The sequence below is a fragment of the Hipposideros armiger genome, unplaced genomic scaffold (assembly GCF_001890085.2).
Source record: "Hipposideros armiger isolate ML-2016 unplaced genomic scaffold, ASM189008v1 scaffold_248, whole genome shotgun sequence".
Classification (NCBI taxonomy): Eukaryota; Metazoa; Chordata; class Mammalia; order Chiroptera; family Hipposideridae; genus Hipposideros; species Hipposideros armiger.
Genome location: NW_017731598.1, coordinates 2,481,594 through 2,494,976, shown reverse-complemented (window position 1 = coordinate 2,494,976; position 13,383 = coordinate 2,481,594). Strand labels below are relative to the sequence as shown.

General features: G+C 49.3%; 1 protein-coding gene across 2 annotated transcripts in view; it reads left to right on the top strand.

Annotated features, from left to right (window-relative positions):
* Positions 1–250: 250 nt before the first annotated feature.
* Positions 251–13,383, top strand: part of RHOQ (ras homolog family member Q) — a 38,268-nt gene continuing 25,135 nt past the window's right edge. The window contains exons 1-2 of one of the 2 annotated variants that reach the window (XM_019655871.1): positions 251–496; positions 1,059–1,117. In XM_019655871.1, the coding sequence (XP_019511416.1) occupies positions 355–496; positions 1,059–1,117 (201 nt within the window). In that variant the 5' untranslated portion in view covers positions 251–354. The remainder of the gene's footprint in view (positions 497–1,058; positions 1,118–13,383) is intronic. The other variant, XM_019655872.1, reaches the window with a different exon arrangement.

Below are 13,383 nucleotides of genomic sequence, written 5' to 3'. Positions count from 1 at the left end.
TCTGCCCTCCCTAAAGTTGCGGTCTCCCCTGGGGCCCGACAGTCTTATGATCCAGCGGATTCTCCCGGGGAGGCAGAGCTGGGGAGAGGGCGCGGGCGCCGAGCGGCGGGGGCAGCAGGCGGACGCGGCGACCGGGGCCCGGGCAGGGATCCGCGCAACAACCAAGGCGGCGGCAGCGCACAGAGCCCGCCGCCCCCTCCCCTCGAGCCGGGGGAGCCGCTGCATGGGGCCGGGGGGGCGGTCCTGCTGCGTGGAGCCGCGGCGGCGGCGGACCCCCCAGGCGGGCTGGGGCTGAGCCCGGGGCCGGGGCGGGGGCTCCGGGGGGACCATGCCCGGAGGCCGGCCGGCTGCAGCATGGCTCACGGGCCCGGCGCGCTGATGCTCAAGTGTGTGGTGGTCGGCGACGGGGCGGTGGGCAAGACGTGCCTACTTATGAGCTATGCCAACGACGCCTTCCCGGAGGAGTACGTGCCCACCGTCTTCGACCACTACGCAGGTAAGGCTCGGAACTGCTGACTAAGGGGCTGTTCCGCGGGCCGGGAACTTTGGAGCAACTTTGGTGGAGCCCCCTTGCTGCCTCTCACCCCTCTCCCGCCGCGCCCTCTGCCTGGCGCCCGGCCCCACCCCTAGGCTTTGCCTCTAAGCCATCCCCTTCGCGGGCAACTCGGACCCGTCTTCGTATCCCCTACCCCCACCCCCGCGCCCAGTGCCAACTACCCGCACTTCCCAACCCCTTTGGGTCCTGGGCCGACCTCCTTGACCTTCCCATCCCACAACCGCCTCCTCTACTGCCCCAAACACCTGGGGGAGGGGGGGGGACTGGGCGAGAGAGACGTGGCTAAGGGACTTGGGAGAAGGGAGTGAGCAGCTAGGGGCCACATTGCACCCCGACCTCAAGCCACTTCACAGTGAGCCGGGCACAAGGGAAAAGGGATGACTCTCCCTTCGAGCACCCTCTTGCCTCCAGCTGGGTTGGGAAAGGAGGGTCCTGGTGGGGAGCGAAATTGCCCCAGAGTAATTGTGAGCTTTTCTCCCTGCCCCCGCTTCTGCCCTTGCAGTCAGCGTCACCGTAGGGGGCAAGCAGTACCTCCTGGGACTCTATGACACAGCTGGACAGGTGAGTGTCTTGGCCCTTGGCCTACACCCCTTTTCCTTTCTCGATTCAGGGTGGCTGCGAAGGGCCTTTGGGAACTGAGATGTCTAGGAGGGAGGGTGTGTCTGCGAGGGGCCCCTCTGGGTCAAGTCTTTATTGCTTTTTTCAAGTCAGCAAATTAGGAAAAGGAAAAATATCCAACAACCCCTGACCAGCCCACCTCATATGAACCCCTGGGCTGTGAAAGTTTTTGCCTGTGTGTGCCTTCTGTATGGTGCTTGGTGTGTGGGTCCCAACTCCTGTTGCAAAGTGGCAGCGACCAATCGTGAAGCGCCCTTATTTTTAGTTGCGGATGACCAGGTCTCCCCCTCACAGCCTCGTCTGGTCCCTCATTGGTGAGTGGTCCGCCTGCCAGAGGAGCCTGATTGGTGGAAAATGGCATCATCTAATATGATGGGAAGGCATTTGGTCCTGGTTATGTTTATTACAACATCACTGCACTCCGGGACTCGAGTCCCTGAAAACGTAATTTGTGTTACCAGGGGACCACAGGGAAAAAAGAAAAGAAACAACAAAGATCTAGCCACTCTCTGGGGCAGGGAGGGGCAGGAAGGGTTAGGAGTTCAGTGTGAATCTTTGGAAGAAGAGCTTTATTTTTTATTTTTCCCTGGATAGGCCAGGTCACTTTTGTCTGGGTTTTTTTCTGGGAGAGATTATTGTGCAGAAAGAAAATGGCATACTCCTCCAGGCAGCCTGTGACCATTATTTGCAAATTAGAGGTGGCTCCTAAAGGATTAAGGTCTCCTCTCTCTGTCTCTCTGTCTCTCTCTGTCTCTCTCTCTCTCTGTTTCTCTCCCCCGCGCCCCCCCCCCAGCTTCACCCTCTTCCCAGACCCACTTCTGCAGTGATTTGCAGTGAGGCTAAGATGATTGTGTGTGATGAAGTTTTGCAGAATCCAGCCCTGTGATTAGACCTGAAGTTTCCACATGTCATGCAGGCTTGAGTCCTTGAGGACATGTGAGGAGCTGAGGGGCTTAGAGAGTGTCTTTGGGGAATGTCCAGTAGTAGTTCCCTTATCTGTAAAATGAGGTTTAAAAGATTCAGACCATTCCTCTGTGCAGACATTAGATGCCAGATGCTTAGCACTGAGACTAGCGCATACTAGATAGGTGCTCAATAAAGGGGAGCTGTCCTTTGTGGCTTTTCTAGTTTTGGATTTCAGAATTGTGGTACCAGGTTAGATTCCGAAAAATGTCTTATGGGGTAGGGGTGAGCCTTGATGTGGACTCTGGTTTCTGAACTGTTAAGTTACAGGAGCGTCTGAAGATAAACTGTTGGCAGTGGGAGGTACCTGAGGCTGTCTCCTTTCACCAAACTGATTCAAGTCAGTAGAGCCAAGTCTTCAGGGCCCCATTTGGTTGTCTGTCTTGTAGTTGTTATTCTTTCTATCAGAATGTATGGAGGGGCAACAGGCAGAACTTATTCAATCAAATAAGACCAAAGTTTAAGCAGTACAGTTGATAAACAACAGGTTGAAATTATTGGTTGAAAGGAGAGAGGTTTTAAAAAATTGTCTCTAATTTTCATTTCTGTCACTCTCCCTCTTTCCTTTCCTCCTTTACTTGTCACCATGACCATTTTTGGACCATGAGCCCTATTCAGCAGGACATGTATATGTCAGAGCTATTCTATGCACATTCAAACCAAACTAATATTTGCTGAGTTCCTTCTGCATATCAGGCATCGGGCAAATGTTATTTTCTCCACAAAACAACCCTATGAGATAGGTGATCTTCCATCTTTGCAGATGAGAAAACTGGGGCTCAGAGAAGTTAGGTTGCTAACCTAAGATCACACAGCTACTGAGAGGTGTTGCTGGGATTAGGACCTCAATCTGCCCCAGTCGGGGGTGGTTATATACACAGGAAACTATGGGAGGTGCTGAGATACCACCTGGGTTGACTGGATTGCTTGTGTGTCCGTAGACATGGTACTTGGAATCTTTACAGCCATTCTCGTGAGAGGGGTTATATGCCACCCCTACAGAGTGGAGAACCCAGATCCAATGTGTCACCCAAATTTGGGCCCACACACAAAAACAGGGCTTCCCATACGTCATCATAATTTCTGATTCCCTTGCAGATTGTAAGGCATACAAGTTGGATCAACCTGTGCGTAAGGTTCAAATAGTATATTACTGTTTTTACCCAGTGATGGAACTTGTCTGTTGGCCAAGATGTACATTAGGCACCCTTGGTGTTTCTCCCAATGTCTACGACATTTTTATTTTTATTTTTTAAGATTTTTATTGGGGGAGAGGAACAGACAAGTTGCTGTCCTTTTGTTCTTCAGTCTAGTTGTGGAGGACATTGCTTCACTGGCCCAAGTTGGCACCATCATTGCACTCTTCCCGGGCGAGGCAGATCAGTCGCCGGCTTCTGGATGGCTGCTCACGCTGGCTGCTGGCTACACACAGTAGCCCATGGCAACCCACTGCAGCAGGGGCTGCAGCCTACGCTGTCGCCGGTGACTCACGGCAGCCCATCTCCAGGTTCAGCATCTTAGCTGTAGAGGGCAGTGTCACTGGCCCTCATATGTGGGATCTGAACCGGGGCCCTCTGGCTTCCCAAGCCAGCTCTTAACCAACGTGCCACTCGGCCAGCCCTAAGACTTTTGTTTTTTGGATCAAAGTTAGTGATAATTCACCTTTCAGCATTGAAGAGTTTATTATTCATAAGTAATCTTATCAAAGTAATCATCAGTGAGATTACATGACAGGTACCCACCATGCACCTAGCGCTGTGCTAAGCACCTGGGGGGTACAAAAGAGTGAATTTAAGATAGAGATTTGCCATAGCTGATGACAGCATAGGTGGAGTGTCTGGAACAGATAGATGCCTGTTCATGCGTGTTATGTAGCCAATTTCTGTGTTATATTGGTCATTAAGACTCCATACCTCTATACATCTACGAATCCATATCAGATTAACCTTACAATAACAATAATAAATACACACACACACACACACACACACACACACACAGAAAGAGAGAGAGAGAATTTGTAAGCCTAATGGGCAGCAGAGGAAAGCCTTTGGCTTTGGAACAAAACAGGCTTGGGCTCAGATCTCCTGTTTGCTCTACCAGTCCTGTGATTCTAGCTAAGTTATTTACCTTCTTTGTGACCTAGTAAAAATGTGAATAACTAGACTCTATACTGTGTAGTGTTGTAGGTCAGCTTATATTGTTTAATGTATGTAAAAGAAGCAGACACTTTTCTTCATTCATTGGTAGTATATGTGTAATAAATATTACGAGAAATTATTGTTCTCCACTCTGGGCAGTTTTGTGGGCGGAAGGGATGGCAGGTGAAAGAGGACAGTGTGTTATGCCTGGAGTTGATAGCAATTCTATTAGGATGCCAGACCCCACACTGTTCTCAGCAGAGGTGTAGCCAGCTTTGCACTTTATAATTCCCACAGTCCCCATCACGGATGGACTCAAGGACGTAGTTGAGTACACCCTGATCTAAGTGCCCTGTTGTGTCATATGGTTTCCTTTTTTTTTTTTCTTTTTAATATGGTTTCCTTTCTTAATCACAGCCTGTATCCCGCGTGATGTAAGAGGAACTCTTAGAAAAACCAAGAGTTCAGTGTAGAGTTTGAGAAACAAGTGGGGTGTGGAGGTTCCAGTTGATTCTATTGGGTTGTTGGAAAAGTCATGATGCATTTTTGCAACGAAAAACAGAGAAAAATTACGTCATGACTTTTCCGACAACCCAATACGTTGGGAGGTAAGGTGGGATGGGGAGGAAGTGCACAGCACTGAAAGCCCACAGTTGCTTTTTACAAAAAGTTTGCTTTTGCACAGGGGCACTCACTGCGTTTGAATAACAGCAACAGCGCCTCCCTCTGGTTGGAACTTCTAGTCAATGTGCTTAACTCTGACCCCAACAAAGTTCAAAGCCATAGGCAAACATTTGCCCAATTTATACTCGTATATTAGGAAAATCAAGAAATGACTGTACAGTCATACCTCATTTTATTGCACTTCACTTTATTGTATCTCACAGGTGTTGCGTTTTTTTTATAAATTGAAGGCAAGACCTTCTACCAGCTAAACGATTACAACTCGCTTTATTGCTGTGGTCTGGAACTGAACCCGCAATACCTCTGAGGTAGGCCTATAGTAAATGACCTGCCTTCCAGAGCAGGCTGCTTCCCCTGTTGACCTCTGCGGCTGCTGGGGGAGAGGGAGAGTGAGAGGGGGGAAGGAAGAGGGGACAAAGAGAGGGAGAGGGGAGAGGGAGAAATATAAATGTAAGTGTGTTGGTTAGTGTTAGCCACGTCACATGCTCTGCCTGGGGACATCCTTCAATAGCCCCAACACACTCATTAGCATTACTGCCAAAGGGAGGCCCCCTTTCCTGGCCAAGCCCCTGGGTGGTCCAGGAGCAGCTGACATTTTGACTGCCAAGCATTTTGGAGTGGAAGTTGAGGGCAGCGCCTTCCTCCTCCCTGGGGCCTTGTGCAGGGGTCTGACTTCCGGCCTAGGCCTCAGTGGAGCTTCTCCTTTCTTGCTGGGCTTTGAGGACTTGACAGAGTCTGCTGCCAGCCCCAGTGTCTGCTCGAGGAGGGACTGGAGAGGTGAGACTTTCCCTCCTGCCTCTGCACTGTTTGGAGCGCATGGGAAGTGGGAAGAACTCGCGCTATCTGTGTAGACGAGCCATGGGGAGCTGTCTGGCAAGCTGCTCTGGAGCTGCCGGCTCCAGGCTGACATCTTAATTCTTGGCAGGAAGGCGGAACTTGATACGCCGAAGAGAGAGGACTGATGCCCAGTTTATTCCAGGTCCCAGAATACCCACACACAGGAGAGTGTGTTAGGGGTGAGTTTGGGTTCCCTAGAGTTCCAGATTTAGCCAGTACCTCGGTGTGTGGAAGTCTATATGTGTGCTTTTGGGCATGCTGTTAGCTTAAACACACACAAGTTCAAGGACACATACATGAGAGCTATAAATATCCTTAAGTCAGGTGTCCCCTGGGGTTGCTTTTTCAGTGACAGGCAAAGTCTGTTTCTCACTTGACGTAGCCCGGCAGCTGTGGTTGCCCTGTAGTCCCTCTGCACCCTTAGGGAAGCACTTCCCCTCCAGATGGGAATCTCCACGAGAGGCAGCCTGGGAATGCCCCTTCATGGGGCAGCACCCAGGGGCTCGGTATAATGGAAAGAGGAAAGGGGTGGGCCAGAGTTTTGCCACTCATCGACTTCCTTCCACCTTCAGGCAGCATTCCTCACAATATCTTCCAGATCGACTTTACCCAGATGAGGAAATTGAGAGCGAGTGGACTTTTGGAAGGCAGACAGAGATGTGATTAGGAAAAAAGTTTTTCTTCACTTTGGAGGGGGCCTGCAGGGCACATCAGTAGGGCACCCAGGAAGTGCCCACTCATATCACCCAGGCTTCTGGTCCCTGCAGCCCCACGTTACATCCCTGAAGGGCTAGGAAGCAGAGCTTGGGAGGAGCCACAGCCTTCCTTCCAGACATCAGCTGCAACAGGTGAGATGCTGGCACTAAGCATCCTGGTTTCCCTTAGTAACCTACTGTAGATTTGTCATCTGCATTTTGCTAACCTTTTTAGAAGCTATTTATATCTCCAGCCTGAGCCACATCACATGGAATGCTGGCTTCCTCCTCCGTGTTGGGAAGGTGGATGGCCTTTGTTGGCTCCAAAGCCTTTGCAGTGACTAAATGCCCTGTGTTCCCCCTCCTGGGACTCTTGGGACTCTAATGTGAGTGTGGGATGTGCCAGCTCAGACGGGCAGGGACCTCTGGGTGGGGACAGTCCCCAACCAGCTCTGATTAGTTTCTCTTTGTGCCTCAGATGGGCCTGTCGCCTTCCTGACCCTTTGATCCCTCTGGCTTCTCCACTTCAGTCATGATTCTCTTGAGGTTCGGTGATATTTAAACTCTGGGAGCTTCCCAGTAGGTGTATCAGGAACGGATGTTACAGGTGTGCTGAGATACCATCTTCTCAGCTGGGGGGTGGGCAGTGTGCAGCCCCTAGGGGGCCGAGCATATGTTGCCATTTTCTGTGCATGCCGGGATATGTAAAAGGTGGGAAGCATGGCTTTAAAAGCTCACGGGTCAGAAGCCTTCTGGAGAGCTGGGTGTTGGCGGTTTTCGTGGAATTTGGAGTTTCAGGAGATGAGACCTAATGGCATTAAAACAAAACAAAAAAAACCAAAGCGTCTGTCCGAGGGGCGGGGGTATCAGTTTCTAGCGATGACACGTGTTGGCAGCAGCAGGTCCGAGAGGTCTCAGATATAAAATAGCAATACTGCAAGAAGCAGTTGCAAAGAAACAAAACCAAAGACCACCTGTCTTTTTTAAAAAACTGAAATTCCTGAGCCTCTGCTGAATATCGTTTCATTTGGAGGGGCTTGGTTTTGTCCTAATTTGGCATGTTTGGGTCAAGGAGCAGCTTTCCTTGACCTCAGCAGTTTGTTCTTCCTCTTTTAGTTTCTGGCAGGCAGCTGCTTTGCCCGAGGAAGCGAGGCGACATGCAGCCAGGGAGGCTGCATGGGGTGGCAGGGTGGCTGTGGGCAGGTCACCAGAACTTCCCCAGGTCTCTCAGCTCCCCAAATAGAGTTCTCCCAGATGCACTGCCTGCTGGAACCTCCTGGGCCGGTTGTTGCTCTCTCTAACCTCCTTAAGGACAGACGACTGGGTCTGTCTTTTTCTCCACCATGTTTCCAGAGCCTGGTGTGTGAAGGCATGTGACAAATATTTCTTAACAAATATTTCTTATATTGAGTTGATTCTCATTTGGCTGTCAACTCATTTCTGCTAAAAATCTAACCACAGACTAAGGTTATAGCTTCAGGCACAACCCCTTTCTTAGGGGGGGAAAAAAAAAAAGCTTTGTTAATACAGTAGGTTCTCTAAGGTTCAAAGGAGTGACAGTATAGAGGTATACAGCAGGCCATCAATTTTATCCCCACCCAGAATCTGGGACATAGTGGTCACCAGTGGGCCAGTCCCCCAGGCTCTCCCTTGGGCTCAGGCCTTTGCATCTTTCCTGAGACCTCTCACTCCCAGATTGCCTGAGGAGGACGCAGCTTGGCAGTGAAAGTGTGGGTTTTGGATTCTCCAGACCCACTTTGAATCCCAGCTCCCCCTCTTTGTAGCTGTGAGACCGTAGGCCAGCCAGCTCACCTTTGTGATCCTCTCCCACTTCCCTCCCTCTAAATGGAGATCATGCCTGCCTTGCAGGGTTGCTGTGAGGTTTGGAGGTGAGGTAGTTGCTCCATGTGGCCTGGTGCTCAGTCAGTGGTAACTCAGAGTGATGGCCCAGACCAGCATGGGAGGCTGCACTCCAGTTCAGTTCAGTTGGGGTTGATTCAGTACCTGCTCTGTGTTCCTACCTCCTGCAGGAGAAGAAAGGGGGATCAGATCGCAGAAAGGTCCACCTATGCAACTGGGAAAGCTCGGGTGAAACTGAGTGCTCCACAGTCCCAACTGGGAAGAGGTGGCAGGGAGAAGTTTTTTGGAAGATCTAAGCTTTCAGGAAGAGATGGGAGGCAGTAGAGTATCCTGGTTACCACTGCGGGTCCTCACATTTAACTGCCAGGGCCCACTTTCCAGCAAGGGGCTTGACCTCTCAAAACTCAGTTTCCTTATCTGTAAAACAGGGATTATAATAGTACAGTAATACCTTGGTTTGCAAGCATAATTCGTTCCAGAAACAAACTACTTGTATTGCAAGACATCGCTCGTTTACCAAGTTAAAAATGTATTAGAAATGTTTGCTCGTCTTGAGGAACCCTCGCAAACCAAGTTACTCACAGTCCAAGGTTTTACTGTACTTCCTTGTAGAGTCATTGGACCAAATCAGAGCTTCCCATGTTCCAGAGAATGGATTTTCTCAGGCTCAAGGTGGCTGGGTGGGGCCTGGGACAGACAGCCTTGGGCTCGGGTTGCCTCTTCCAGTTTGAGCAGTCCAACTCCAGTCACTTGCCCCTGGCCCCTCCATCTGACCTGCTGTGTGCTGAACACATCACCTCTTTTCTCTGTACCATAAAGTGAAAGCCTGGGAAGCATTGGACTAAATAGGTCATACAGGCAGAGGGTCATAGGAGCTCATATTGTGGAACAGTGTGTGGAGTGCCTCCAGGCATGGGGGGGGGTGACCTGAATGTGTTTTTTTATGATTCTAGATCCCTGCTATCAGTATCAATATGTGGAGTAGGGTTGATAACGAAATTATGGAGTTTTTCACCCAGTAACTGACAACTTAGTAATTAGAGAGAGATTAATCTGGTGCTGTGTTGCTTGTTGATTTTAATAGAACAAGAAGTGGGGGAAGGGGCCTTTATTGTTGTCGCTGTTTCTTTTCAAGTGACTGGTGGGAGTAGTAAACCAGCTGCCTCTCTCCCGATCCCCAGACTTGCCAGCCCTTCCAGGGCTCAGGTTAGACTTGGGGGTTGAGAATAATGACGCACTTGTCGCTGAGTGGCATTTTCACAGAGTACAAAACATGTTGCATTTGGTGCCTTTTTACCTGCTCCAAGAGTTAAAAAAGCAAGTGGTATTGGCCTCCTTTTGTAGGTTCTGGGAGGTTAAGTGACTTGCTCCAGGCCACACAGCTGATAAAAGGCAACACCAAGATTATAGGGCAGGCTGACCAGCTGCCAGTCCTGGGTTCTTCGTGTTGAACTATGGACGCTAATCAGCTTGACAGTGTTAAATGTCTCCCTTAATTGCATCTATTTCATTGTTGAATATTTCATGTGATGAGTAAATTCCAAGCACATTGCGTTTCTAGACAGAAGAGTTGGTGGAATGGTGTCTGTAGATGGAACAGTAAGGGCTGCTGCTAAAATAGCTCCAAAAAACCGCCCCCCGCCCACCTGGGAAGTTAAGGTGTTTTGTCAGTTTGTTCACTAATCCTACTCTTGCGTAAAAAGAGGCATGCCTGGGTGGCTGCATGGCTGGCGCGGGCGTGGAAGAAGCTCGGTGCCATTGCACACTGTCGTGTTGTTGACATAAGCTGGCTCTCCTCAGGCCCACAACTACCTCTCTGCCCCTTTGTGCTCTCACCCCGCTCTGCCTGCCAACCTTGGCTTGCTGTTTGGGGGCTGCCGGGTAGAGCAGCTCTGGCCTGCCAATGACAGGTGTCTTTTACGTCCCACGCGGCTGCCCCAAGCCTTTTTTTTTTCTCCAGTAGTTTTCTTATTTAGGTGAAAACTGCCATTTCATATATCTTTGTCCCTCTTCCATCTGAAGATGCCCTGGATACACCCAGACTTCCTCTGCCACCTGCTGCTCATTCTTCTTGTCTTCCTGGGCTGTCCCCAGTGACATATCTTCCTTCCTGGGCTGGCTGACAGGACTGGATGAAAATTCCCCAAGCACCAAATCTGGGCTGGGGTCAGGGCCATGGCTTACATGGCAGGTCAGGCACAGGCCCTGCCCTCAGGAGCTCACAGTTCAATGAAGGGGTTGGACCAATAGTGAGTGATGGGAGAGGACCAGGTACCTGTTCACCAGGGATACAGAGGGGGCCGAGTTCTGTCCTTCCAAGGAGATGAACTGCTCTGAAGAGCTAAGCTGACCAAGGGATTCTCCAGGTTGATTTTTGGTGGAGCAAATGCTCAGATTGGATTCTTACAAGTACTAGGTGCTTAAGAAGGGTTTGAAGTACTGCACTGGCTCTCAGATATGCTCCTCGAACCAACATGCATCTCCAGAGAACTTGTTAAAATTTAAATTCTTAGGCTCTACCCCAGACCTCCTAAACCAGAAACGTTGGGCTGTTTCTGTTGTAAGAAGCCCTCCAGGTGATTCTGATGCAGGTGAAAATGACAGAACCACTGAGTGAGTTAGTATTTGTGTATTATGTGCTTCCTTCTAGCAAGCCATCTTCCCTTCCCCCCCTACCAGCATGCCCGTGTGTGCACACACACACACACGCGCGCGCGCACACACCCACAGGCACGCACACCTTATACACTTTCCCCAGAGTGCATAGTTTATTCATTTTTTTAACCCCTGCCCCACCAAAGACACCGCTTTTCTAGTTCTTTACACATGGTTGCAACATCATTCAGCCGCCGGTACTGTCTTCGTAGCTCACCTGGGGAAGATGGGGCCAGAGCACTCTCAGGAGAAAATGGAAGCATAACTTCCTAAGCCCCCCTTTGCCCCATTGGTATGCAGTCTGGCCCAGGGCTGTGCACACAATATGCAACGTGGGCATTCCTTGATGAGGCCTAAGGGCCAAGCCATTTTCTCTCCTGTACAGTAAGCAGCCAGACAGATTGGTCCTGGGCCCTGCTCTGTTTACTGTAACTGAGGTTAGCACTTTGGGTGGTGACAGGCCGGCCTCTGAGGAGGGTGCCAGTGTGGTTTGTTCTAAATGTTCCAAAGCAACAGATGGGCGATGAGGTCCTTTTGTACTAAAACTTCTCAGGCAGGTCACCAGGAAAGGTTGGAGGAAAGGCTGTTAAACATCCATATTGGCAGTTATTACTTCTCTGGCTGATTCAAACTTTCTGTGTTAATTGTCCTCCCCTCCCCCATGCTTTCATTCTCACACACACACACACACACACACACACACACACACACCCCACTTTAAAATTCTTTGGTCCTTCTCTCTTCCTTTCTCTTTCTCTCCCCACTTTTTTCTTTTTTTCCAAGCTGTTCCAGTTGTAGAAAAACCATCCTCTTTCAAACGGCATAATGGTTGGGATTATAAATGAGTTGTCTCCAAGTATGCTCCCTCTAAGAGCTGATGCTGAGAAAATGCATTTAATTCTGATTATCCAGTTCAATTAAAGTTCCATCTACCCCAGCTTAATTTTCAAAGGGCTTTCCTCACCAGTGACCCGGTTCAGGGCTCACATTTACTAACTTAAGGTGTTTCTAGTGGGCTCCTTGGCCCTGGAGGGATGTGGAAGGGGCTGGGTGAGAGATGGGGATGGGGACAGAGTTGAGAGATGGGGTCCTTGCTTTCTTTATACAGGGTTTTGTCTGGCAGGAGGTAGCTAAGTCTTCATCTAGCTGCAGAAAGTGAGAAGGTCCTTCTGAGCCTAGGCATTCCATGCCCTCCTCAGTGACTCCAGCCCTCTTGAGGTTGAACCCCTTCATTCAATTTCAACTGAGTAAATTGTCTATAGGCTATAGTCTAGCATTTGGTTTTATTCACGTGTAAGTCTTTATTCAGCACCCAGCGGGTAATGTGGCACATAGCACTTAGCACAAGGTTTAGGGGGCCCCAGTAGAAACCAGGTATGTATTGGATTTAGGGAAATCTGTCAAAAAATTATTATGGAAAGAACCTTTCCCATGACTTTACATCACTTCCATATTGACTTTCTTATCAGCTCACTTTAAAGGGGGTTCTGATCTGTCTGGATATTATTGAAAGTCTTTAAAATCAGATTATAAGTGGTCATTTTAATGTATTGCTCATTTAAGCCCAATAGAACTCATTTGTTAACTCATGGAGCCCGTTAGCAGAAAGGCTGCTAGGTCTGTTTGGATAAAATATTGGCCAGGATGTGTACTGTTCTCTAGCACTTCTGGATCTTAAGGAATACTTCAGTATGTTTGATGTCAGTTGTCCCTCTCTAGAGTGTCCTGTGGTCCTCTGTTAGCAGCAGGGCAGAGAGGGCACAGAGAATGGCTGACCTGCTCAGCTCTGCCTTGGTAGGAGTGGGGAGCTGAATGCTGCCTGCTGTTGGGGGGACCCCTGACATTCTGCCGCCAGACCTAACAGGGCAGGAAGCATCAGCGTCTAGGCAAGCTGGTGTTATGAAAAAAGCGATTAGTCAGAGATTCCTGGTGGACCACACTATTGATGTATAAGATATTCCTCTTTCATTTTTAAAAATATAGATGTAATTCACATTCATCACATTTTATATATTCAAAAAGTTGTGCAACCATCCCCACTATTTAATTCCAGAACATTCTCATCATTCCCCAAAGCAATCATGTTCTCATTAGCAGTCACTCTCTATTCTCCCTTCCTCCTCAACTCCTAGCAACCATTAATCTACTTTTCGTCTCTATGGATTTACCTATTCTGGACATTTCATAGAAATGGAGTCATGCAATAAGTGACCTTTTGTGTCTGGCTTCTTTCACTTAACATAATGTTTTTTGGTTTTTGTTTAAGATTTTATTGGGGAATCAGGGAAGGGGAACAGACAAGTTGTTGTCTTTTTGTTCTTCAGTCTAGTTGTGGAGGATGTCCCTTCACTGGCCCATGTTGGTGTTATCATTG